The 25,981-nt window shown below is 44.6% G+C and overlaps 2 protein-coding genes and 1 pseudogene across 2 annotated transcripts; 2 read left to right on the top strand and 1 right to left on the bottom strand.

Moving 5' to 3' along the window:
- The first annotated feature begins 378 nt into the window (after window positions 1-378).
- On the top strand, window positions 379-1,461 carry LOC125532536 (chloroplast envelope quinone oxidoreductase homolog; annotated as a pseudogene).
- A 1,466-nt stretch (window positions 1,462-2,927) lies between these two features.
- Window positions 2,928-4,675, top strand: LOC125542754 (anthocyanidin 3-O-glucosyltransferase). Its single transcript, XM_048705930.2, has 2 exons — window positions 2,928-3,538; window positions 3,629-4,675. The coding sequence occupies exons 1-2, from the start codon at window positions 3,034-3,036 to the stop codon at window positions 4,522-4,524; spliced, it is 1,401 nt and encodes a 466-aa protein (XP_048561887.1). The 5' UTR covers window positions 2,928-3,033; the 3' UTR covers window positions 4,525-4,675.
- Window positions 4,676-8,847: 4,172 nt separating this feature from the next.
- Window positions 8,848-10,827, bottom strand: LOC125542763 (anthocyanidin 3-O-glucosyltransferase). Its single transcript, XM_048705938.2, has 2 exons — window positions 10,134-10,827; window positions 8,848-10,018 (listed from the first exon to the last, which is right to left on the bottom strand). Exons 1-2 carry the CDS (start codon window positions 10,642-10,644, stop codon window positions 9,024-9,026), a joined length of 1,506 nt encoding a protein of 501 aa, XP_048561895.2. The 5' UTR covers window positions 10,645-10,827; the 3' UTR covers window positions 8,848-9,023.
- Between the last annotated feature and the right edge of the window lie 15,154 nt (window positions 10,828-25,981).

Here is a 25,981-nt window from a genome sequence, read left to right on the forward strand (position 1 = left end):
CCCCAATTACAGGGTCGAAAATGCTGGCCGTGCAGTATTCATCCTGCGGCGGAGGTGTGAATGATCTCAAGGTATTTTTCTTCTAAGGGTTGGAAACTTCCGTGTCTCGTGTGTATTTACCAATATTGGCATACGATGTGGTTTCTTGACTAGTATGGCAGAGTAGATCACCTTGCTGGTTGATTGGTTTTTCTTGGACATAAACATTGGTTTTTTGATGAAGTACAAGGATATTGGAGCCCACACGTTGCGTACAATTTTTCTCATAAGATCTATATTTCCCTGAAGCTAATACATTAATTTGGAACCTGTCGAAAGCAGCATGTCCAAGTTTTAGTCCCATCAGCGAATAAGAACGAGGTTCTCATAAGAGTAGAAGCGGCAAGTATCAAGATGCACGGATACCATCAGTTCATGACTAGACATCTACGGTCAACCCTTTGCTACAGTGACTGATATTGCAGGAGTTGTCGTTGATGTTGGTCCTGATGTGCAACATGTCACGGCTGGAGATGAAGTGGTGGCCATGTTGCACCCTTTCGTAAGTATATCTCAGTTTTAACATGTGATTTCACTGCCGCCGCGTGTCGACAAACGGGTTTCTGTGATCATCGTCTTTGAAATTTCCATCAATAATTCAAGCGGAGCTCTTCTACCTTTCAGCGTGGAGGTGGATTTGCAGAGTACGCTGTGGCATCCGCAAATTTGACCGTTAAGAGGCCGCCTGAGGTATCTGCTGCTGAGGGTGCCGGGCTTCCCGTTGCGGCAGCCACTGCTTTGCAGGCAAGGCACTGAGGTGTATCGGCGCCAAATTCGATGGTAGGAGTAGCCAGCCTCCTTTACACGTCCTCATTACAGCTGCCTCCGGTGGCGTTGGCCTATACGCTGTGCAGCTCGCGAAGCTGGCAAACCTCCATGTTACCGCTACCTGTGGAGCTCGAAACATGGAGCTCGTCAAGAGCCTGGGTGCAGAGGAGGTGCTGGACTACAATACACCAGAGGGGGCAAGCCTCAAGAGCAGGTCCGGCAAGAAATACGACGGCGTTGTCCACTGTACCGTTGGGATCGGCTGGTCGACGTTCGCGCCATTGTTGTGCAGCTCCGGCAAATTAATTGATCTCACCCCAAACTTTTCAGCCTATGCCACCACTCTCCTGCACTTGGTCACCTTCTCAAGGAAGCGCCTCGTTCCGCTACTTCTGAGACCCAATAAGGCGGACTTGGAGTTCTTGGTCGGGTTGGTGAAGGCCCGTAAGCTGAAGACCGTTATTGACTCGAGGTATCCGTTCAGCGATGCGGCCAGGGCGTGGCAGACAGCCCTGGCTGGCCATGCCACCGGCAAGATCATCATTCACATGGGGACCTGATAGTCGTCATGCTGAATTAGCTTATTTCGCTCTGCTAATTAATTAAGCAGCACATGTGCTAGGTAATTTCTGTTATTGCTATAGAAATATCATTTTGTTGGGCATGACAAACGTCAAGGTTATCTAGTCAAGAAGCTAGTGGATGATGTAATGCTTGTTTGCTACTCCCTCCATGCTATATTAGTTATCTAGTCACCAACCTTAAGATTAAGCAAGAGTGAGACACTTCTGCCGTTTAGGTGCATATGAGTTCTCCTTTAATGGAGATGGACCTTGCTTCAATTCATTCTTTGTTGCGGTCTGGTGACTGCCCTCCGATAGAACTTGCTAGAGAAAGACTAAAATAAAATGAAGTATTTTTGTGCTTTTAGGGGTTTTCATATTTTTGTTAGCAAAAAGGATTAGCTCACAAGTGATCAAATCATCTGCCTTGTAAAGATCGGTTCATCAACCTAAGCACCATTCATAAGTTGATAAACTAAGTCTAGAAGAGCCCTACTCCTAGATTTGGATTGAGTGCTTGTGAGATGAGATATAAAACACAAGTGTGCATGCAGCTCGTGCCTAATTAGGAAGAGAGATCCTGACTTAAGGCAAGAAACTCACTAATAAACAACTTTTTATTGAGCAAGGTTGGTGTTGGAAAACATTTCCAGACACTGGTGGTCAAAGAACATTGAATTGAATAAAGTTTCATTAGTTAATTAGTTGGGTGTCTGAGCCATATAATGTAGAATAAAGTTTTGCAATACATGCAAATCATGTAATGTCAATAGCAGCTTCATTTTACTGTACAGTGGACATAAAGTGTTTTTTTTTGCGGGGGGACATAAAGTGTTTTAAAGATCAATAGTCGATTTTCTCACTCTAAAGAAAAGACCGACAATTAACTTCTGCAAATAATGGCGAACCTTGCTTTTGAATAATAATAAGGCACAAATTGAAAATGAGCGGTGCTGGCATTTTGTTTTGCTAGCTGGTATTGCTGTACTGAAGAGCATGGGTGTTGTCTATATGTGATACTATTGGAAATTTTGTGTGCCATGCTAATAATTATGTGCTGTTCCAAAATGATTTTTGTTGTCAATATTGTCTTTGATAGCGTAGGCCTCGTCTCTTGGAAAAGGAAGGGGTAGGTAGTTATCACCGGATGAGGCCAGCTACCACCATCCCATTCATGCACGCACCTACCAATCCATGCAGTCCACAAATGTCTGCTAGATGCTTGCTATAGGCTTATTAGTTAGTTGGTGTACGCGAGCGTGCCGTGTTGTTGATCTACATGCATGTGTGCATGCTCCCTTGATCAAAGAGCATTGTCGCCTAGTTACTTCTTCTCGTCAATTCGTCTCAGGCCATTTGTGCGCGTTAGATCTAGATCCGATGGCTGACAGTGAAGGATGGCAAGCACATCATCATAATCAACTCATTTATTTTATAGAAAAAGTAGATATAATCAATCGATTTCGAGCTGTTCAGTTTGGCATCCATGGCAGATCCATATTCGGTTTTCCGGCGCTAAAATATACTCCTACAAATGGAGCAAATCGAACAGAATTATTCTGGTGACGCTCCGTGCCGTCTGGCCAAGACTATATATAATGAGGGAGCACGTACTGTAGAAGTCAAATAATATGTGCTCTACTGCACGTACTGACAGTACAAGATGTCGGCGGCCGTGCCGCACGTTGTGGTCATCGCTTTTCCCTTCGCCTCCCACGCCGTGAAACTGTTCCGCCTAGCTCGCGCCCTCGCGGCGGCGGCGCCGGCCGCCACCTTCTCCTTCCTCTCCACCGCCGCGCTGCTACAGGAGCAGCAGAAGAAGCACGATGACACTCTCGTGACGAACCTACGCTTCGTGGAGATTCCGGACGGTTTATCACCGAGCTCGGATGGCGCCGCAGCGGTACCACCGCCGCACCCTATGGTGCGTCTCAAGCTCTTCATGGCGGCTGCTGAGGCAGGCACGTTAAGGGAGGCGCTGGAGACGGCTCGCGCCTCAGCGGGCGGCGCCAGGGTGACCTGCGTCGTCGGGGACTCGTTCATGTGGATGGCAGCCAAGGCGGCCGCTGAGGTGGAGGCTCCATGGGTTGCCGTCTGGACCGGCGGCCCCAGCGCTCTCCTGGCGCACCTACGCGCTGACGCGTTGCGCGACGACGTCGGAGATAAAGGTATACGCATTGCATGGCACGATGCATGATGAATTCAAGCTTAGCTTAGGTGTGTAGCTGAATGCTTGAAACAAACAATGGCATTTGCAGCCGCGAGCCGAGCAGACGAGCTGCTAACCTCGCACCCGGGCCTCGGAAGCTACCGCGTCCGGGACCTCCCCAACGGCATCGTCTCCGGCGACATGAACTCGCCGATCGTCTCCTTCTTCCGCCGCATAGCGGAGCACCTTCCCCGCGCCGCCACCGCCGTCGCCTTCAACACCTTCCCGGGTCTCCTCCCGGACGACCTCACCGCCGCGCTCGCCGCGGAGCTCCCGGAGTGCCTCCCCGTCGGCCCCTTCCACCTTCTCCCATTCCCCGGCAATGAGGACACCGTCGAGACCAGCGCCGACCCCCACGGATGCCTCGACTGGCTCGACCGCCACCCCGCCCGCGCCGTCGCATACGCCAGCTTCGGCACGGTGGTCACCGCCGTGGCAGGAAATCCGGAGGAACTGCGCGAGCTCGCTGCCGGGCTGGAGTCCTCCGGCGCGCCGTTCCTCTGGTCGCTGCTGAAGGAGTCCTGGCCGCAGCTCCCGCCGGGGTTCTTGGACCTCGAGCGCGGCAAGGTGGTGCCGTGGGCGCCGCAGGCGGCCGTGCTGCGCCACGCGTCGGTTGGGGCCTTCGTCACGCACGCCGGGTGGGCCTCGGTGCTGGAGGGGGTGTCCGCCGGCGTGCCCATGGCATGCCGCCCCTTCTTCACCGACCAGAAGATGAACGCGCAGCTGGTGGCGCGTGTCTGGGGTTTCGGCACGGTCTTGGAGGAGCCCATGAAGCGCGAGGCTGTTGCGGAAGCGGTGCCGTTGCTGCTCGCCGGTGATCAGGGCATCCGGATGTGGGAAAAGATGCAAGAGATACAGCGCATGGCGGCCAGCGCGTTCGCGCCCGATGGCGGTAGCAGAGAAAACTTAGATAAGCTTGTCAAGATAGTCTGTGGAGAACTGTGATCTGCCATGGAAAGCTCCTCCTGTTTCATTTGTTTGATAGGCATTGTTGTTGGTTCCCGATATCTAGTGTTTATGATGGATGGATGGTCTATGATGCCACATTTCTAGTTGAGCTAATTCATATAAGACTACCCATAGTGGGAGTAACATAGACGGTAGCATCATATTTATCTAGGACCAGAGCCTACTAATTCTACTTGTGCCAGTCAGATCTTTTCTAGTCTTGTGATGCCAAGTGTTGCATGAATATTGGATCTGGACAAGTGATTTTTTTCAGATAACTGTTGCTTGAGTTGAGCATGTTTACTTGGGCTGCTCCATTTTATTTATCTTGATGGACTAAACATCACGTGTTTCTTTTCTAAGACACAAACATGTCTTATTGTTGAGCTTGTACATCATCACCAATTATTGCTAGTTAACAACTATTGTTGACTTGGTGAGCTGTAAGTCAGATTTGTACTCCAGATTTAATCTTGGATAAAAAGGAAATGCTCATCCTTGTGGGAAAAGATGCAACATATGCGGGGCTTTATCGATACGGGCAATTACTGGCTAATTACGGATGCCTTCCCACAATCTAAACCTCCCCCCCCCCTCCCCCCCTCCCCCCCCCCCCCCCCCCCCCCCACCTCTGATTTTCTGCTGAAACCCAATCCAAACCTGCCATGTTGAATGTACCCGTCAAACCCCCGTATACTCTCCATATGTGTAGCTTTACTCATTTCACCCACCATTTTCCATGTGGTGCACCGGATGAAATGTCTAAGACGTAACTATAACTTTTGAATTTATATTTGTGTTTGTCACCATCTAATCCAATATTTTATATTCTTTGGACAAACCTATTCATAATTACCAGGGAAAAATTGCATGTTTTATGTCACTGCCTTCAAGAATGTTCCTGAGCTCAAAACAATCATGATATCATAACATCCTGGAAGACGATGACCCTCCAAAGGGGAAGGCCATGAGCAAATGTGGGCCCATGCCAATCACGCAATCGCCAAGGATGTGTTTGGGCTCCATCTTGCGACCCTGCTACCCCTTTCTACCACCAGCTCAATATATATTGGACTCCAATCTATTTACAAAGATTTTTTTTTAGTTGTTGCCACTGAAATATATTTATGATCTGAGGCGGAGAACCACTGGATTATTGTATCGGTACCACGCCGGAGAAGAAATTTGTTGAAAAGTATGCCCTAGAGGCAATCATAGTGGTGATTGTATTTCATGGTATCGATGAATTATTAAATAATCCTTGAATAATATTTGTTGGTGTCTATGACTTTTTCTGCAGTAGTGATTTTAGGGAAGTTAAAGAAAAGAGATAAAATAATGGTTGTTGTATCATGGTATTCAAGGATTATTTAACTAATCCCATTATAGCCACTATCATGCTGTGATTGCTTGGTTATTCGTAGATCGTCGCATGTTTCCCATTCTAAGATATTCTATTGTTTATTTATTGGATGTGCCTAGAGCTCAGTCGACTGAGACTTAACAAAGTCCAAGTCATGTGACATCGGCGTACTTATTTTGCAATGAAGTGCACGGCTAGATGCTGCAATCGACTGAGTTTTAGGAATGCCGTTATTTCTTAGTACCATTGGTGATAGTTTGGAAAGAAATCAATCAACTTAAATTTTAGAGAAAAAAACAGTTGAACGGAAAACTCAAAGAAAATAGGTCACAAGTAAAGAAACAAAATGACTAAAACTGTTTGGCGTTTAACCACATGCCGACATACGCTTCATTTTCTGAATGCAAATCCAACGGTATCTTCTGGAAGTCATGCACGCGTAAGACAACTAGTTTTTTTGTTTTGAAGGTGTAGGACAACTAAGTTATGGGCCGGTAGTTAAGCATCCGAACATGGAGACGAATTGTGACATAGTCCTTTGTTCGTCCCCACGCTCCATCAGATTCAGGGCACATTCGTAGAGGTTTTGGCAGTGCATGAATGCATCAATGGAATGGTAGCTGTCCTGGCACACGCATCAAAGTTTCTTCTTCTTCTTTTGAACAAGACACACGCATCAACGTCTTGGTATACTATCAACAACACACCACGCGCGCGTACGCCAGCTAACGAATATAAGGTCGTTGTTTCTTAGGGATAAGATGATTAAGGCCGTTTTGAGATGGAGGGAGAAAGTCAACAACGCTGCACGCGCGCCGCGTACCCCAGCTAACCAATATAAGGCCGTCTCAGATTTGTCCTCACGTACGCACGGCTTCATCTGGCAACGCCGAGCTATAGCAACCATGTGTGGCCAGCACCTGCACGGATGGGTGCGTGCATGAATAGGATGGGTGCGTGGTGGTGGTCGGAAGAGACGACATAGACTTCCAAATTGTCCTTGGAGTATATGAATTATGAAGAACGCTTCATAGTGGGATTGGTGTGTATATGCAATGCTTTAGCTACTTGGAAATGAGTCAGACTCAACAGAATTGTATCCATTCCAAATTGCAAGATTCAATATTCTTAATCCCTCTCAAACTTCTTTTTAATTCAAAAATTTGGTATATTCCATTTACAATAAAGGCTCAAGGCTCCTAAAGAATTCATTATAGGAAGCAGCTTCAAATAGATCAACTATCAATTCTCTCTGTCTCCCCCCCCCCCCCCCCCCCCCCCTCAAATCTCTCTCTTTTACAACAAAGGTTCCTAGCGACGACTGCAAGTACTGGAGTGAGGTGAAGGCGTGCCACCGTCATCACCCTGCACCATAACCATAGCAAACTTGTTGTAGTAGACAGTCATGAAATCGTCGTGCTAAGTCACTGGTGGATAGAAGTATAAATCAAAAGGATCCAACATCTAGACGCACGAACGGAGACGAACAAAGACCAGATCCAAGCGCATCCACCAATGATTCGCGAGAGACACATCTCCACACATCCTCCGATGACGCTAGACACATCATCGAAACAGGAACCATGCAGGGAGAATCTTATTCCATCTTTAGGGAGCCGCCACCGCCTCGTCTTCCTGAGTAGAACACAAACCCTAAAAACAACTCACAAAAACACCAAGAAATTGAGCAAGATCCCACCGCCGGCAGGAACGGGTTGCACTGCGCCTCCATGAAGATGATTCAAAGTGAGTCTTGCTAGGGGAACAAAGTAGTGTTGGAAATGTGTTATTCGAGGCTATGTAAAGAAGGGTCTGCATATGACCAAACCCGTTAAGGTTTGAGTTTCTGTGCTTATTATTAGTCCATGATATCCCTGGATCAATTCTCTATCATACACGGTACCCATGTAATAATACTATCTTATATGGCTCCTCTTGCCTCCCACCGGCGCCGTCGCTGGTCCGCGGAGGTCTCCGCTGGCCATAGGCTATGGAGGCGGAGTGGATCTCGGCCCTTGCCGGTGGGAGGGCTCAGTTTTTACATCTAGTTTTGAGTTTTGTTAGGGTTTGTGTTCTATTCAGAAAGGCGAGACATCGACGACTCTCTGAAGATGGAATAAAGATCTTCCCGCCTAGCCCCATCCCGGTGATGCGTCTAACATCGTCGGTAGACATGTCGAGGTGTCTCTCCAGTAGATCTGTCTTTGGTGGATTTATTCGGATCTGTTCGTCGTTCGCCTATGTTCCAGTGTCTTCAGGTTGGATCCTTCCGATCTACACACTTCATCGGCGGCGGGTGCTATACTGGTGCGTTGGTTCTATGGGGCCTTAGCACGACGACTTCTCGGCTGTCTACTACAACAAGGTTTGCCCGACTCCGGCGAGGGAGGGGCGATGACAGCGGCGCGCCTGCGGCTCGCTTCAGTGCTTGTAGTCGTCGCTAGGTGGTTTACGGATCTGGATGTATTTTTTTATTATTTCTAGTGTTCGTTGTATTACCATGATTGAAGATGAATAGATTGAAAATTTTTCCCCCAAAAAAATGTAATAATACTGTCAAATACAAATATATATAGAGATGCATTATAAAATTACTACACACGATCTAGAATTTTACATACAAACAGAAAGCCCAAGACTAGCTCATTGGATAGTTAGAGGGACAGTGGTATTCTTGGTCCATCAGGGTCCAAATTTTGGTGCTCGCATTATTCCTAGATATATTTCAGAATTTTCGGCGATGCGCTTTCAGTGGGAGCAGACATTCCCGTCGATGACGAGACGCCTACTGTGACTTCGTAAATCTCAGGATGATATGCCGGCTCAGTCTCTCAGAGGTGCTCATAGAGGTAGGGTGTGTGTGTGCGTTCATATGGATGAGTGTATGCGCGTATGTATGAGCGCTTGCGTCTGTACTGTGTTCAAAAAAGTGCAAATTTCATCCTGCTGCCAACAAAAAAGACAAATCTTGCTACCTTTCCATTCCCTTTTCCGCAGATTGTTCTTTGGCATATAAGCCATACAAACACTAATTTTGGGGAGTACGATGACACTGATACGATAAGCTCATTGATCCACAGAGTTAACTTGCAAAAATGTCTTATATTGTGGGATGAACGGAACACTGATTAATTCAGTCAGCCACGGTGTGCGCTAGGCTGCTAGCACCAAGCAGACCATGTGTCGTCGGTGCGCATCCCGTCACCTCTGTTGTCTCGTCGACATGATCACCACGGCTGTGCTCATGTGGTGGACATACTATCTTGAGGAGCTTATCAAGGTTCTTCCTGCTGCCGCCCTCGGGCGCGAACGCCGTGGCCGCCATGCCCCGCATCTCCTTCATCCGGGTGCCTTGGTCGCCGGCGAGCAGTGACGATACGGCCTCCGCGACGGTCGCGCGTGTCATGGGCTGCTCGAAGACGGTGCCGAAACCCCAGACGTGCTCCACCATCCGCGCGTTCATCCTCTGGTCGCTGAAGAAGGGACGGCACGCCATGGGCACGCCGCCGGCCACGCCCTCCAGCACCGACGCCCACCCGGCGTGCGTCACGAAGCCGCCCACCGATGCATGCCGCAGCACGGCTGCCTGCGGCGCCCACGATACCACCTTGCCGCGCTCGAGGTCCAGGAACCCCGGCGGGAGCAGCGGCCAGTACTCCTTGGGCAGCGACCAAAGGAACGGCGCGCCGGACGCTTCCAGTCCGGACGCTAGCTCGCGCAGCTCCTCCTGCCCTCCTACCACGGCGGTGACGACCGTGCCGAAGCTGGCGTACGCGACGGCGAGGGCGGGGTGGCCGTCGAGCCAGGCGAGGCATCCGTGCGGGTCGGCCGCGGCGGCGTTGTCGTCGTCGCCGGGCACTGGGAGAAGATGGAAGGGGCCGATGGGGAGGACCTCCGGGAGCTCCGTGGCGAGAGCGGCGGTGACGTCGTCGGGGAGGAGGCCTGGGAAGGTGTTCAAGGCCACGGCGGTGGCGGCGCGGGGAACGTGCAGCTGCTCGGCCACGCGACGGAACAGGGCGACGATCGGCAGGTGCATCTCGCCGAAGACGCAGCCGTCGGGGAGGTCCCGGACGCGGTAGCTTCCGAGGCCCGGGTGCCAGGTCAGTAGCTCGTCCGCCCGGCTCGCCGCTGCATTCAATCCATTCATTCATTTCCAAGCATTCGTCTCGGATAAGAAGAAGCTTTCGTCCATGCATGGATGCATCCATATATAGATGATCGAATCATGGCCGTGCGTCCGTACCTTTGTCGCCGATGTCGTCGCGCAGCGCGTCACCTTGGAGGTGCGCAAGGAGCGCGCTCGGACCGCCGGTCCAGACCGGAACCCATGGTGCCCCCACCGCAGCGGCCGCCTCGGCGGCCATCCAGACGAACGCGTCGCCGACGACGCAGGTGACCCTGGCACCGCCGGCAGCAAGGCGGGCCGTCTCCAGCGCCACTCCCACCCCGCCAGCCTCAGCGGCGGCCAGGAAGAGCCCGAGACGCGCCATATGGTTCGGCGGCGCTGCCGGCCCGGCGCCACCCGAGCTCGGTGGCAGTAACGTTAACCCGTCCGGCACCTCCACGAAGCGTAGGTTGGCCTCGAGGGCGTCCTGGTTCTTCTCCTGCAGCTGCGCGATGGAGCCGGCGGTGGAGAGGAAGGAGAAGGTGGCGGCCGGCGCCGCGGCGGCCAGGGCGCGCGCCAGGCGGAACAGCTTCACCGCGTGGGAGGCGAAGGGGAAGGTGATCACCACGACGTGCGCCACCGCTGCCATCGTCGTGTACGATACTAGCTTACCGCGTGCAGCTACAGAAGGTAGCTCTCGTCTCTCACGCAGTCGCCGCTCTTGTGCTTCTTATATAGCGGAGACAGGTGAATGTAGTTGTTAGCGTCCAACTCGATCCAGTCCACACTCTACTTACGTTCTGAACGTTTATCCGTATATGGGCCAACATTCAGCGGAGAGCCTACTCCATCTCAAAAGCCTGGACTGAAGTGAAGAAAGAATCTCTCCCTTATAAGCTGGTCATGGCCTCCTTCCGTAAGCGAGGTGGGACTAAACCGAGTCAGCTTCACCAGCCTACAACAGCCCTAACAGTAGTGGTTTGCCGCTTGCCAACGATGCCATATCAAGCTTGCTAGCCCGAGTATTGGGAATTGTGGTTCACATGCAAACAGTTGAACTGCTCCTCCAGTGTATACTTGTGAAGAGTGAGGTGCACAGTAGGTCCTTAAACTATTTCAAGGGTGGTTGTCAAACCATGAAAATTATCATTTATGTTCTCTAAATAGAGCAAGTGTGTTATACTAGGCAAAATATAGGTCTTGGATTACTTTTGTGTTGAACTGATTTTGAATCTGGATGACACACCTTTTGCAATTTGAATAGTTTGAGGACCTAGTTGACGCTTCTAAAATAGTTTAGGGATCTACATTGCACTTCACCCTTTACATTTGGGGTCGAGTCTTGGCACACTGAGTTTGGAATTCCTTTCCATTGCAAAACAGTAAAATGGAACCACCTACAAGCCACCACAGCGTTTTAACATCTTCAGCCGTCGGATCAACAATAGTAACGGACAGATCGCTTAATGTTCACCGAGCGTCGCTTGCCGTTTTCACCTTGTCACAATCCGTTCCCAACACGCAGTCAGGGCCGCTGCTCCGGAAGGTGAGCTAGCGATCACCTCATTTGTTGGGCCGATCAGCCGCAAAAAGGGTCCCTACAGGCCCAGCCCATCACCTCGTTTGTGGTCTTCCTATTAATTTGGGCCTAGGCCGCCTAGGTGTTCCTTAAGTGTAAAAATACCATCAACCTGTATAAGTGATGACGAGACACGAGATAAAGAAAGTTCTTTTTTGGGTGCAGGCAAAAAAAGATAGAAAGAAAGTTAGGTACTCCATCCGTCTCTAAATATAAGTTTTTCTAGAGATTTCACTATGAACTATATACAGATATATATAAACGTAGCTAAGAGTGTAGGTTCACTCATTTTGCTCCGTATGTAGTCTCTTATTGAATCTTTAAAAATATTTATATTTAGGAACAGAGGCAATATTTTTTTAACACGAAAGTTAGGTATTAATGCTTGCAGTTGTCTCTATATTTCTCTTCTCGATAGTTGTCTCTAAAACTGAATCTTTTGACAAGGAATTATTCAAACAAGTTTGGTTGTGCGCCATCTACCTATATTAACGTACATCAACTCATAAACCTAAACACGTCTGCTAATAGCTATTGATTCTGTATTCCCAAGTACATGAGCCGTTCCTTCTAAACATGAATAAGGGTGCAAAAAACAAACTAAGCATATCTGTTATTGCTCTATTCACAGTTTAATTACATAAACTTGCGTGTATGTAAGAACTTGTGATTACATGCATTTCATGGCCTCCCATTCAAAACTATGTATATGCACTCTAAACGTATTGGTGGCACTATCTTTCAAACATTCATATGTATGGTCCGCAATGTGTGTTTTCTACCCTAAATTATTCATTCTCTTTGACTACCAACACTTCTTCATGACTTTGTAATCCAACCTTTAAAATTGGTGGGCGCGGCAACGCGCGCCTTAAAGTTCTAGTTTCCTTGATAAGAACAAAACGTAGTTACATAGACTTAAGAATACAAATTTGATTATGAGCCTATTGTTGCCAATTTTGCAAGCACTTGCAATTAAAAATTTAACTACATTCACTAAATATCCAGAAAAAGTCACTAAATGACTTCAATATAGCAAACAAACAAACCCGAAAAATGCCGAATGTTTACATGGAACATGTAATGATGTATGTTAAGTGCAGAAAAAATATGTCGTTTCGTCTTCAAACTTGACCCATTCCCTCTCAATTCTTCCTACGATATTATCTGCTTTCTAAGTAGCTTCATTTGATGAATTAAAGAAACTAAAAGATTGAATGAAGTAAAAATAAAGAAAAGGAAGGAACGAAAAAAAAATCTTTGCCGAGTTTAAATAACACTAAGGAAACGACAGATTTGCGCAGTGTTGAATATTTGCCGAGTGCTTTTATGAGGACTCTCCTGTTTGGCGAGTTCCTGATAAAATACATTCGACAAACAACTTTTTAACACATGATACTATGCATCCTCACAGGCCATGAATTTGTCTTTTTTATACAAACCGCATTTCAAGGTATTTCATCCTGAAATCTTACGCACATACCCATAACATCCTTGTTCACATGTACAATTTATTTCAGATTATATTAAAACTGAAAAGATTGAAATTTGAAAATTTTCAAAAATCCGGCCTCCATGAAGGCCGAGAGCCAAAACGCCTCACTCTACTTTAATAACCTAAACTAAAAACATGTACTCCTATATTTGTTTAGAGATAGAGAGGAGCATTATTTAACTGGCGGAAGGGAATCGCCACAGTGTAATGAGCCAACCCGGCGTACGCCTCGCCTCTTCCGACCGCTACACCGTCCCCACTCATGCAGGCACCCATCCGTGCAGTGCACACACGATTGCTATGGCTAAGCTTTGCCTGATGAAGCCGACGGATGGCCTTATATTTGTTAGCTGGCGCAGGCGCGCGTGCGGTGTTGTTGACATGCTCCCTCTCGATCTGGAATACAACGACCATGTCCGTGTTAGTAGTTGATGTAACATGCATATGGATGTGTATGCTGCCTTGATCAGTGATCTGATGCCGTCCACACATGCTTTGATCAGTGATCTGTGCCTGAGGCCGATGTAGCATGGGGACAAAGTAAGCACGGCCCGCTTGATGGAAGCGACAATTTTTTTCTCCATGTTGGTATGCTTGCATGCCGGCCCATAATTTGTTGTCCTACTTACGCGCGCGTGACTTCTAGAAGAAACCGCCAGAATTGGTTGTGCATTCTACTCGTAGTGAGGACCGAGGAGTGTATATGCAGTGTCATCAATTTAATCTCCTACGTGCATGTGACTTTTAGAAGATACTAGCGCGCAGAATCTACAAATAACCAAGATATCACAACGTGATACTAGTTGCGACTACATTGAGATTTTGTTAACAAGGTTTGGCAAACCCGGGTGCTTCTCCAGTGTGTCTGTTCTCTTCGTCATGGTCAATTTCCCAATAAAACTAAGTGTTTCACTACTCTTGTTTTGGATCTCCGACTTCTTTGGGTGGAGTATTAATTCAACTGCATGACACAATGCGAACCAACCTGTGGTTGGATGGTTAGAGGGACTGTGATATCCTCAGCCTACCAGGGTTCAAATCCTGGTGCTCGCATTTATTTCAGAATTTTCGGCGATGTGCATTCAGAGGAGACGTTCCCGTCGACGACGAGGTGCCTATAGTGCTAATAGGGACAAGGTGTGCGTTCATATGGGTGAGCGTATGCACGTTTATATGAACGCTTGCGTCTGTATTGTGTTAAAAAAAACTGCATGACACAATGGTCATGAAGTTGACCGCCATATCTCTCAACACCCCAGTTGCGACTACTCCTATTCAGTGTGATGGGCCGGGCCACCATTTCTAACGTATTGATGCCGAGCCACTTTGCAAATATGTTCTTTAGCTGACATTTGACTCACTGCTAGACATGCTTCAATATGTGAGGCGGATCTCGCCTCGGTCGCCGGAAGCTTACTATCTTCTTACACATTTTGATTTTCTAGAAGCTTACGATCTGCCATGGTGGTTTGATGATGAAGTGCAAGAGGTAGTTACTCAACACAACATATATTGTCGTAGGACCCCTGACCTACTCAACCTTGTCCTCTCACCACATCATATATTGTTGTAGGACCCCTGGCCTACTCAACCTTCTCCTCTCACCACATCATATTTTATGGCCTCCAAAAGGCAACAAATTTAGCTATCCACACTCTGGCCGATTCCAGTTGTTGTTGGACCTAATGAAGAGGCGGGGTTGTGGAATCAAGAATTTAACCTTCTCTTGGATTAGTTTGATTTATGAATAACAAAATGATCTTGCCTAGGAGATCAAGACAAGGAGACTATTAATGTACTCACAAACCCTGGGAAAAACAGAAACAACATCTACCAGAAAAAAGAACTGCACCACTGTGCACTACTAAAGAGCATGTCTATTAAGATGGCACATCGCACACAGATAGACTAAGAGCATGCACTAGTGTAGACGAGTCTTATGCAAACGACTTTTACCCCCTTTCGGCGACACACTTTTAAACCGTCGCCTTGCTAATGAGGGCGATAGGGGGTATTAATCCCCCACGACCCAGATAAATCTTCGACGATAGCTCCTTCGGGCACCCACGTGGAGCAAAAGTGCTCGTGTGCGATCGAGGGAGCTATCACAAACAATTGTACGAGACAAATCGTGTGAGATGTGAATAGCGTCCCACACAACGAAATCCACACAAATGTTTGGGTTAGTATGGTGCATCACACATAATTGTCTGCACAAATTCGTCCGTGGTAGATATCTTGTGAGAGCTATCTTTGTCATTTTTCAAAGTAAATAAACCCACATTTCTCGAATGGTTCAATATCAAACTACCTCAAAACTACTCTGCCGTGTAGCGTTGGTTAGCTGGCGTAAGCGCGCGTGCCGTGTTGTTGATATACATGCACGCTCCCTAGGTCTTCACACAACAATGAGTTGATTGATGCGTGTGATGGGACAGCTACCATTCTTGATGGATGCACTACCCATCCCGTCCACACATGTTTGCCAATAGTACCAATCTGTGTGACTCTGGCCGAAGCCGATGGAGCGTGGGGACAAACCAAGGACAGCCTTGATTAATGAGACAATTCGTCTCCATGTTCCTATACTTAACGACCCATAATTATTTCCAACGTGCGCGTGACTTCTACAAGATACCGTGGACAGTAGTGGAGGATAGTGCTATTAAGACGTACATATCGCACACGATAGGCAAAAACTCTGTGTGATGTGGCGATATCACATACAGTTTTGAAAAACATAATAGCGTGTGATGCCTTGCACATAGTTTTTGCAAAAGATGTATGTGCGATGTAGCCAATCATTGCGCACAGTTCTAAGAACGCAACGGTGTGCGATGCATGGCGCATGGTTCTTGCAAAAAAATGTTTGCGTGATTTATCATATCATTGCACACAGGTTAAAAAAATGCAATTGTGTGTGATATCTTGCAAACATTTCTTTGGGAAATTGTGTGTGCAATGTAGCTTATCATTGCACATAGTTTAAAAAGGAAAACTATGTGCAATGCTTTGCACACGGTTATTGCAAAAAATTGTGTGCCCGATGTAGTCTATCATCATACACAGTTTTAAAAATAAAACCTTGTGAGATGTCTGGCATATGTTTTTTTTTCTGAAATATATTTATTGTGGTAGCATTCAAGGTGATGTGGCATTTGCTTCATCGTTTGACCTTGGAACTTTTTCAACACTGAACATACACCATAATATACATCATGTTCAAATTTAGCACTCTTCCGAATTAATTTGCTATATTTAAGTCATTAACTGTACTTCTAAACATTTAATACTCTCTCCGTCCCATAATATAAGAGTGTTTTTGGATCTAGTGTAGTGTCAAAAACATTCTTACATTATGGGACGGAGGGAGTAGATATAATTCAAATTTGAACTACAGTACATAAATAATGTACAAAAATGATTTGAAAAATCATATTCAGTGTCTAGAGTATATATGTATTCCTTGTACAAGAATTAAAAGAAATTTCAAAGATCTATGTGGCAAGAGTCATCCATCAACTTTGAGTTTATTGGTTTTTTAATCCAAAAAAAAGTATAAACTAAAATCCACAAAAATGGGCATGTTTCATCATATGACCTCAATATGTGGTAAAATTTGAGAAAGTTTTAGAAAAAATTTGGCATGTACATTGCTTAGAAATAAAACCCTCTCCAAGGGAAAACCGTGTTGTCGAGAGTGAATATGTCAGCTTTGAATGCGAATTATCCGTCCGGGACCTCCACGAAGCCCAGGTTCCCCAGGAGCGTATTCTGCTTCTGCTGCTCCTGTAGGTGCGCGGCTGTGCAGAGGAAGGAGAAGGTGGCAGCCGGCGCCGCCGCCGCGAGGCTGCGCGCTATGCGGAACAGCTTCACCACGTGGGAGGCGAAGGGACGATCACCACAACGTGCGGCACGGCCGCCGACATCTTGCAGTTGCTAGTGTTGCTCTCTCGTCTCTCAGGTATGTATGCTTTCTCTCTCATTATATAGCCCGTCACCACAATTATTCTGACTGTAATGAAGATAACCAGGTGCTTTGCTTTGTGTCGTTGTGCTCGGCAAACAAAAAAAAGGACAATTGTGGTGTCTGTTTACGGGTCAGCATTGAAGATGCCCTTATGTCGATGATTTGAGGTTGGCACACGCTATATGGGTGTACAATATAACTTGATCATACTTTGTTTAGTTGTTCTCGTCTTTCTTTTAGTTTCGCGGTAAATGTTGGATTATATATATATATAAGAAGATCATATGGTTTCATTATATGAAATCGGAGAGGAAGGCCTCTCTTTTTCTCAAAAGAAAAAGAAACAATTAAAAAGCATTTCCAATGGGCAAACGTGCAAGTAAGTTCTTCAAACGTATTAGTGAAAATTGTACTAGATGTGGCAACCAGAAGGATGAAATGCACATGCTTTCTCTATACCCTTTCTCAAAGGCTACTAGGTTTCACTGGTAGAAAAAGGGTCAAATGTGAAGCACATTAGTGCCGGTTTGAATTTGAGTCGGCACTAACGTGTCCATTAATGCCGGTTCCAACGGCTAGGCGGACCATATCATTAGTACCGGTTCGTGGGCAACCTTTAGTATCGGTTCATGCTACGAACCGGTACTAATGAGGTTGTGTCAAACTGTGGTCAGGCTGGGGCCCCACGAAGACCTTTAGTACCGGTTCATGGCATGAACCGGTACTAGAGTTTCTTAGTAAGCTGATTTTTAGTCCTACATCGCCAAGAGAGAGGCAGTATGAGCGGTTTATAAGCCGTGAGTGCAGAGACGATGAAGGAGAGGCGCAATGCTCACATGCACGTTGCTTAGCTTCAAGCCTTTCGGAATAGTATAGATTGCACGGAGCTATGTGCAATGCAGTCTACATTATTCCGAAATGCTTGAAGCTAATTAACCAGCATTGCACCTCTTTTTTATTTTTAATAACTTATTTGAACTCCGGACTTCTTGTGTTCAGCATGCAGCATTCAAAGCGACGTCATCAATTTTCAACATGTTTTGACATCATTTGCTGTTTATCAGTCATTTACCGATTTGTTTAGAGAGCTAAATGACTGTGAAATTGAAAATCACTACAAAATAAACTCTGAAAATGTTGATGCATGGTATCATCATTTCACCCGCATAGCATGTGCGAAAGAGTAGAGAGGGTCACGGCAAAAACTGGACGCACTTCGTGTACAAACTGGACAATGTCTTTCGGAGTATCAGGGTTTTGGACGAGAACTCATCTGTTACACGGACACTTCAATGTTTTATAAACTTATTTAAACTTCAGAATTTTTTTACGTTCAGTATGCAACATTCAAAGCGACGTCATCAATTTCCAACACGTTCTGACATCATTTGCTGTTTTTTAGTCATTTATCGATTTGTTTAGAGAGCTAAATGACCGCGAAATTGAAAATCACTACAAAATAAACTCTGAAAATATTGAAACTTGCCATGGTATCATCATTTCACCCGCATAGCATGTGTGAAAGAGTAGAGAGGGTCACGGCAAAAACTGGACGCACTTCGTGTACAAATTGGACAATCTCTTTTGGAGTATCAGGGTTTCGGACGAGAACTCATCTGTTACACAGGCACTTTAATGTTTTTACACTTATTTGAAATCCCGACTTTTTTGCATTCATTATGCAGCATTCAAAGCGACGTCATCAATTTCCAACACGTTCTGATATCATTTGCTGTTTTTCAGTCATTTACCAATTTGTTTAGAGAGCTAAATGACCGTGAAATTGAAAATCACTATAAAAATGAACACTGAAAATGTTGAAACTTGCCATGGTATCATCATTTCACCCGCATAGCATGTGTGAAAGAGTAAAGAGGGTCACGGCAAAAACTGGACGCACTTCGTGTACAAACTGGACAGTCTCTTTCGGAGTACCAGGGTTTCGGAAGAGAACTCATCTGTTACACGGGCACTTCAATGTTTTTTAAACTTATTTGAAATCCCGACTTCTTTTGTGTTCAGTATGCAGCATTCAAAGCGACATCATCAATTTCCAACACGTTCTGACATCATTTGTTGTTTTTCAGTCATTTACCGAAATGTTTAAAGAGCTAAATGACCGTGAAATTGAAAATCACTACAAAATGAACTCTGAAAATGTTGAAACTTGCCATGGTATCATTATTTCACATGCATAGCATGTGCCGAAGAGTAGAGAGGGTCACGACAAAAATTGGACGCACTTCGTGTACAAAGTGGACAATCTCTTTCAGAGTATCATGGTTTCAGACGAGAACTCATCTGTTACACGGGCACTTCAATATTTTTTATACTTATTTGAAATCCTGACTTCTTTTGCGTTCATTATGCAGCATTCAAAGCGACGTCATCAATTTCCAACACGTTCTGACATCATTTGTTGTTTTTCAGTCATTTACCAAATTGTTTAAAGAGCTAAATGACCGTGAAATTGAAAATCACTATAAAATGAACTCTGAAAATGTTGAAACTTGCCATGGTATCATCATTTCACCCGCATAGCATGTGCGAAAGAGTAGAGAGGGTCACAAAGAAACTAAATATAGAAAAAAAACTACTTAGAAATAAATAGAAGAAAATAAATAAAGCAGAAAAGAAAAAAACTATATAAAAAAAATTACTCAAAATTAAATAGAAGAAAATACATAATGCAAAAAAGGAAAAAAAATCTATATAAAAAATTACTCAAAATTAAATAGAAAAAAATAAATAATGCAGAAAAGAAAAAAACTATATAAAAAATTTGTTGGAGCGCTGCCCAGTGGGCCTGGCAGACCTAGGGTGTGCAAATTCAGACCCAGAAGGGCCAGCAGCCTCACAGGGCAGCGCGCCATAGTTAGGCCCAGAAGCCTGCTATATAAAGAAGTTCGAAGGAGCAGCCGCAGCTGGGTTTATAAACCAGTGCGGCTGCCCTTCGCTCGGCGAGGTGGGACTAAACATTGTGAACCGCCGGTGGCAGCGCACAACCGTTAGTACCGGTTGGTGGCTCCAACCGGTACTAATGAGTGGGCCTTTAGTACCGGTCCGTGGCACGAACCAGTACTAAAGGGGTTGTTTCCCGCCCCTTGGCCTGGCAAAAATTGGCCTTTAGTACCGGTTGGTTGCTCCAACCGGTACTAAAGGTCCCTCCTATATATATGGCACTTACGAAAAATTTAGTTTTCATCCGCCGCCCGTCTTCTATCCAACTTCATCGCCCGATATTGTCGCCGCCGCCGCCGCGCTGTCGCCCATCGCTCGCCGCCACCGCGGCGCGCCGTCGCCCCCGCCGCCCGTCGTCGCCGTCCCCGCCGCGCGCCGTACGTCGTCCCCGTCCCGCGCCTTCGTCCCCGTCGCCCCCGCTGCCGCCCCATACAACGTCGCTGTCTCGATCGCCCACGCTCGTACACACAGACACATACACACACACACACACACATACACACACAGACACACACACACAAACACACATTTTTTTACTTATTTTCTTTTCTCTGTTGTTTAGATTAATGTTAGATGAATTACGTAGATAAGAATGTCAGAATGTTAATTAATGTTAGATGAATCAGATAAAAAAGTTGTTAAATAGTCAAGTCAATTGTTAGATGAATTAGGTATATATATATATATATAAGAGATTTGAACTAGTTGAATTAATATAACTAGTTTATTTTTAGTAAGAAAATTAATAAAAGTAGTTTATTTTTAGTAAGAAAATTTAGGTATATGAGATTATTTGAAATAGTTGAATTAATATAACTAGTTTATTTTTATTAAATGCTTAGCTGAACTAGTTCAATTAATAGAACTAGTTTATTTTTAGTAAGAAAATTTAGGTATATGAGATTTGATGATCTAATCAAAATATTACTATATAGAACTACCTACTTTATTATATAGAGATTTGATCATCTAATTAACATTTAATATATAGAACTAGCTACCTTATATTTTTAGTAAATTCTTAGTTGAATTAATAAAACTAGTTTATTTTTAGTAAGAAAATTTAGGTATATGAGATTTGATGATCTAATCAAAATATTACTATATAGAACTACCTACTTTATTATATAGAGATTTGATCATCTAATTAACATATTACTATATAGAACTAGCTACCTTATTTTTAGTAAGAAAATTAATAGAACTAGTTTAGTTGAATAAGTTGAATTAATTAGTTGAACTAGTTAGTTGAATTAGTTGAGCTACTTTATTTAAGTATATTTTCCTAAGTGCTTAATTGAATTAGTTGAATTAATAGAACTAATAAGTGTTTAATGTTTCACCTATGAACATAGGAATGTCGTCTGACGACGAACACGATTTCATTATGTGCGAATACTGCGAAGACCAGCGCGGCCTGTGCGGCAGAAATTTTCTAGTTGATGATAGGCGCTTCAGCATCAAGTTGGATGAGAACTTCGAAGTGGATACAGTAAGTCAGAACGACAAGTCTTTTTTCATAATTAAGCATGAGTTATGCTTTATTTGCTTCAACTTTTAATTTTAATTTTTCACTATTCTACTAGCGTATCCCCTGCCATGCAAGAATTTTGTCTTGGATAAGATAGGTTTCAGTCCTAACAAAACTATGGAGGTAAAAAAAGTTTACTTGAAGACCGAGCATGGTTATACCTTCAACGTCAAATTATACAATATAGACACATACACCTATTTTGAATGCAAAACTTGGCAAGCACTTCGCAAGGTTTATGCATTTGAGCCTGATATGGTTATCACCTTTGATATTCGTCCGGAAGATGATATTGAAGGTAATAGAGACATCTGGATCGATGTGCAGACGCCTCCAGTTCTACCATTATGTGAGTTTCTCAACCATATTTATGTCTTCGATATTGTTTATTCAAAAATAGTTGACAAGTAATTTTTATTGACAGCTTATTTTCAATCAAGCAAACATGTCCGGCGCTTAGTAGACAGGACCGTCCACTGTCCCGGGGCTGAACTAAACTGCGAGGAGACAAGTCATTATGTTTCATGGCTTGAGGATCTTGATGCTGTCAAGACAAATTTTTTTCCTGCACTTACAAATGTTAGCACTTAAAACGTGCGCCCAATAGTGTTCGTACCGAACTACGGTCACATATATTTAGGAAAGATGGTAAGATTTCTACTATTTCTCCTTAGTGCATCTTTTGCATACATTATTTTTTAAAGCTAAACTTCATTGCTAAGTATGTTACTATACGATATTTTTCAACAGGAACTTTCGATGAATGTTGTGCCTGATTGGATCGAGACTAAAGGTACCATGAATATTGTTAGCTTACGACCAAGATATCCTACAATGCACTTTAGTGCATTCAGGTTTTCTATTAGCAATGAATGCTTAATAGTAAAAGACTGGAGCAAAATTGTGAACGATCGCAGAGAAGTACTAGGGGGCAGCAATCAGAAGCGCAACCCACGATTAGAAGACAGGTTAATCTGCATGCTCCAATATGATAAATCAGGAAAGGTATACATGTTCTATGCTATTTTTACCTGAGAGAGAGCAGCAAGAGTGATTAGCTAGTTCATGCTCTTAGTACTTGTCCTCTCATGTCCGTGTTCTTCGTCCTGAACTTAATCTCAAAGAGTGATTTGCTTTTGTGGTGTTATGAACGCTTATAATATCATTACCATGTTGAACTCGATGATATCTTTGCTTCTGGTACTAGTGAATATTTCTTCTTTAAGCTAGTGTTGGTGGTGATTAGATAGCGGTAATGACTATATGATGATTAAGTAGTGGTAATGAGACGACTATTATATGATGATTTTTAGCTAGCTATGAAAACTGTTGTTGGTGATGATATATATGATGCATGAGTTTTTATATTAATATGATGATGATGATGATGATGATGATGATGAGTTATTATATCATTTATGAAAGAAACCGCAGATTAGTTTCAACTGGATGGATTCTAGCTAAGTGATCAAGTATATGCCATATCCATATTACCTCGATCACTTAATTAGGTGATCAAGTATAATATGGATATGGCATATACTTGATGACTTAGCTGGGATCCACATGCATCCAGTCAAACTAATCTGCGGTACTTTCACCTAATGATTTAACAATTCATTATAATGTAAAACAATCACTAAATTAAATTGAAAATACAAAATTAAAGTAAAAATAAAAAATAAAATCAAAATACACCCAAACATTTAGTACTGGTTGGTGTTACCAACCGGTACTAATGTCCTACGCGCCCCCGGAGCTGGCTCGTGCCACGTGGTTGCCCTTTAGCGCCGGTTCGTGCGGAACCGGTACTAAGGGGGGGGGCTTTAGTCCCCACAGTTTAGTGCCGGTTACCGAACCGGCACTAAAGGGCCTTATGAACCGGTGCTATAGCCCGGTTCTGCACTAGTGTTTTACTCTCCCTGGTATATTAGAACAGAAGTTTTGGCTAAACATAATCACTCCATTCCTCAAAAGCTTAAGGTTCTAGTGGATTCTGCTAATCCCCATATCAATGTAACTAGTGTATACACTTTCTTATGGTGTCTTTGGAAAGCACGGAATGATGCCTTGTTTGGTAGAAAGTTTTGTAAACCATCACAGGTATACCCGGTGGCAAATGCGATCTTACAAGGCCCAAAACTAAAAGATGAGATGGCAGGAACTGTTGTTGTACAACGATCATCAACCACACAAGACCCATCTTTAGTTGCAGGACAAGGAATTTTCTGTGATGCGGCCTGGACAAATGAGGACAATATATGCAACCATCACCAGCAGGTATCGTGTCATCATCCAACTTGGAGAAAATGGTCATTGTTAGTAGCTGCAGGCTTCAGCTATGTCTCCTCCTGTCTCATCCGCTCTCCAAGTTGAAGCGTACGGGCTTCTATTGGCCACAATGTTAGCACAAACTCTTCACATCCCGGAACCACAATACTACACGGATTGCTCCATACTCGCATCGGCAGCTGCAGCGAGTTCCATCTTCCAAGTCACAAGTCACTCGAACATAAGGCCCATTCTTACTTGCATACATGTGTTGTTATCTTTTATCCACACCAGAGTAGCACACAGGTGTTTTAATGTCAAAACACATCATCAAGCAAAGTTAGTGATCAAAATTGAAAATAGGCCTCTAGCCTTTCGTTGTATCTCTTCAGATGCATAGGACATTGTATTGCGAGAGATGTGTCCTCGCCATGTCAAGTGTGAGACCATTCGCATTACTCTCTATAAAATGTTGGTAATGGAATAAAATCTTTTGTTGGTCAAAAAAATATAAAAAAGCATTAAAATGCATGGGTTCATTTGGATTGTGCAGAGCAAAATACTGAAATTTGAGTTTGATTTTTTTGTAGGGCGTTAGAAATGCATATGAATATGGTAGATTACCGTTTCCGAACCAACATTGTTTCATTACTATACTATGTCTGATTCCGCATAATCCGATCTGAATGTCTTTTTAAGTCGTTTTCTTTTATTTGAGACCCATCATCACTTCGCCATGTCAATTAGAACGTGCGCGTGCGCTAACCAACCTATACTTGGATGGTTAGAAGTACAGTGGTATCCCTAACCCACCAGGATTCAATTTCTGGTGTTCTTATTATTCTGGATTTGTTTTAGAATTTCCGACGATGCGCCTTCAATGGAAGAAGACGTTATCGTCGACTACGAGACGTCAATGATGACTTCGTCAATTTCAAAATGATATATCAACTCAATCTCTCATAGGTGCTCATAAGATAAGGTGTTTGTGTCTTCATAAAAGTGATATATATGAGAGCCCATGTATGTACTGTGTTTAAAAGAAAAGAGTGTGCCCGCGCTCTAGAGCCGAGTACTCCTCTAGAGCCCACCGTCACGCTCGGTCCAAAACCGACAGCGTACACACAGAGAGGCAGCTGGCTCGACCGTTCTGGGCCATCATTTCTTGGCCTCTTCGTGAAAGTGTGGTTGTCATCACCGGCGGGTGTGGCCGTGGCAGTACCACGTCCAAAAGTTTCCAAATCATGCATGCAGCCATCCGTCGTACGTGCTCTGCCTGATGAAGCCGTACGTACGTGTAGACAAATTAGCTAGCTAGCTACGGACGGGCCTCATATTAGTTTAGCTGGCGCGTGCCGTGTGTTGTTGACATCCACACCACATGTGTGCATGCATCGTCCCTCTCCATCAAAATTTCTAGTTAGGTGGTATGCGCGCGTGCCGTGTCGTTGATCTCCATGCATGTAAGTGTGCATGCTCCTTCGATCAATTGCTTTTCTTTCATCAAACCTATATCGTTGTAGCCAAAATACATTGATGTGTGTGACAGCACAAGCTACCGTTTCGTGCTGATACATGCACCCGTATATCCGACCACACAATCTTGCTGCTATATACCTATACGTGCGGCTGTGCTTTGAGGCCGAGGGTATCTGACAAGCCAAGAGCAAGGCCAATTGTATATCCAACTTATTATGACTATATGTTGTTATCATGCCATCTACATGTATCATTTATATTCTCGTATATAGAAAGGTTGGCTATAAGAACAATTCTAGTAGAATCGTCATATCTGTGATGGCCATAATGCATATGAAACGCGGTTCAATAGCGCTTCCATAGACCACCCGGGATTTTGCTAGCCCAAGCCCATATACTTCCAGTCTAAATACAAATACAGCCAAGCTACAGTCCTTTTAACTCTTCACCGGCGGCTATTTGTTTCTCAATTTCTTATTTCGTGCTTCAGGCGTCGTTTGCTTCAGTTTCGGTACATAGTGTAAACCCTCTCCCAATGTTAGGTAAGTTGGATGGGCCATCCTTTTAACTCTTCACGGTTTTGGGAACCTTCTAGAGGTAGCCTCCAATTTTTGGGGGGCTGGTTTCTCTATTTTTTTACTTAGGTTTTGTTTGGTCGGTTTCACATTCTTCTTTTTCGTCTTTGTTTTTTTTCCTTTTT

This window comes from Triticum urartu, chromosome 1A (assembly GCF_056163025.1).
Source record: "Triticum urartu cultivar PI428250 chromosome 1A, HENAU_Tu73, whole genome shotgun sequence".
Classification (NCBI taxonomy): Eukaryota; Viridiplantae; Streptophyta; class Magnoliopsida; order Poales; family Poaceae; genus Triticum; species Triticum urartu.

Coding starts and splice junctions, on each gene's coding strand:
- LOC125542754 (XM_048705930.2), top strand. CDS start 3,034: ATGTCGGCGGCCGTGCCGCACGTTGTGGTCATCGCTTTTCCCTTCGCC. Junction 3,539..3,628: donor CGACGACGTCGGAGATAAAG/GTATACGCATTG, acceptor TGGCATTTGCAG/CCGCGAGCCGAGCAGACGAG.
- LOC125542763 (XM_048705938.2), bottom strand. CDS start 10,644: ATGGCAGCGGTGGCGCACGTCGTGGTGATCACCTTCCCCTTCGCCTCC. Junction 10,019..10,133: donor CGACGACATCGGCGACAAAG/GTACGGACGCAC, acceptor GATTGAATGCAG/CGGCGAGCCGGGCGGACGAG.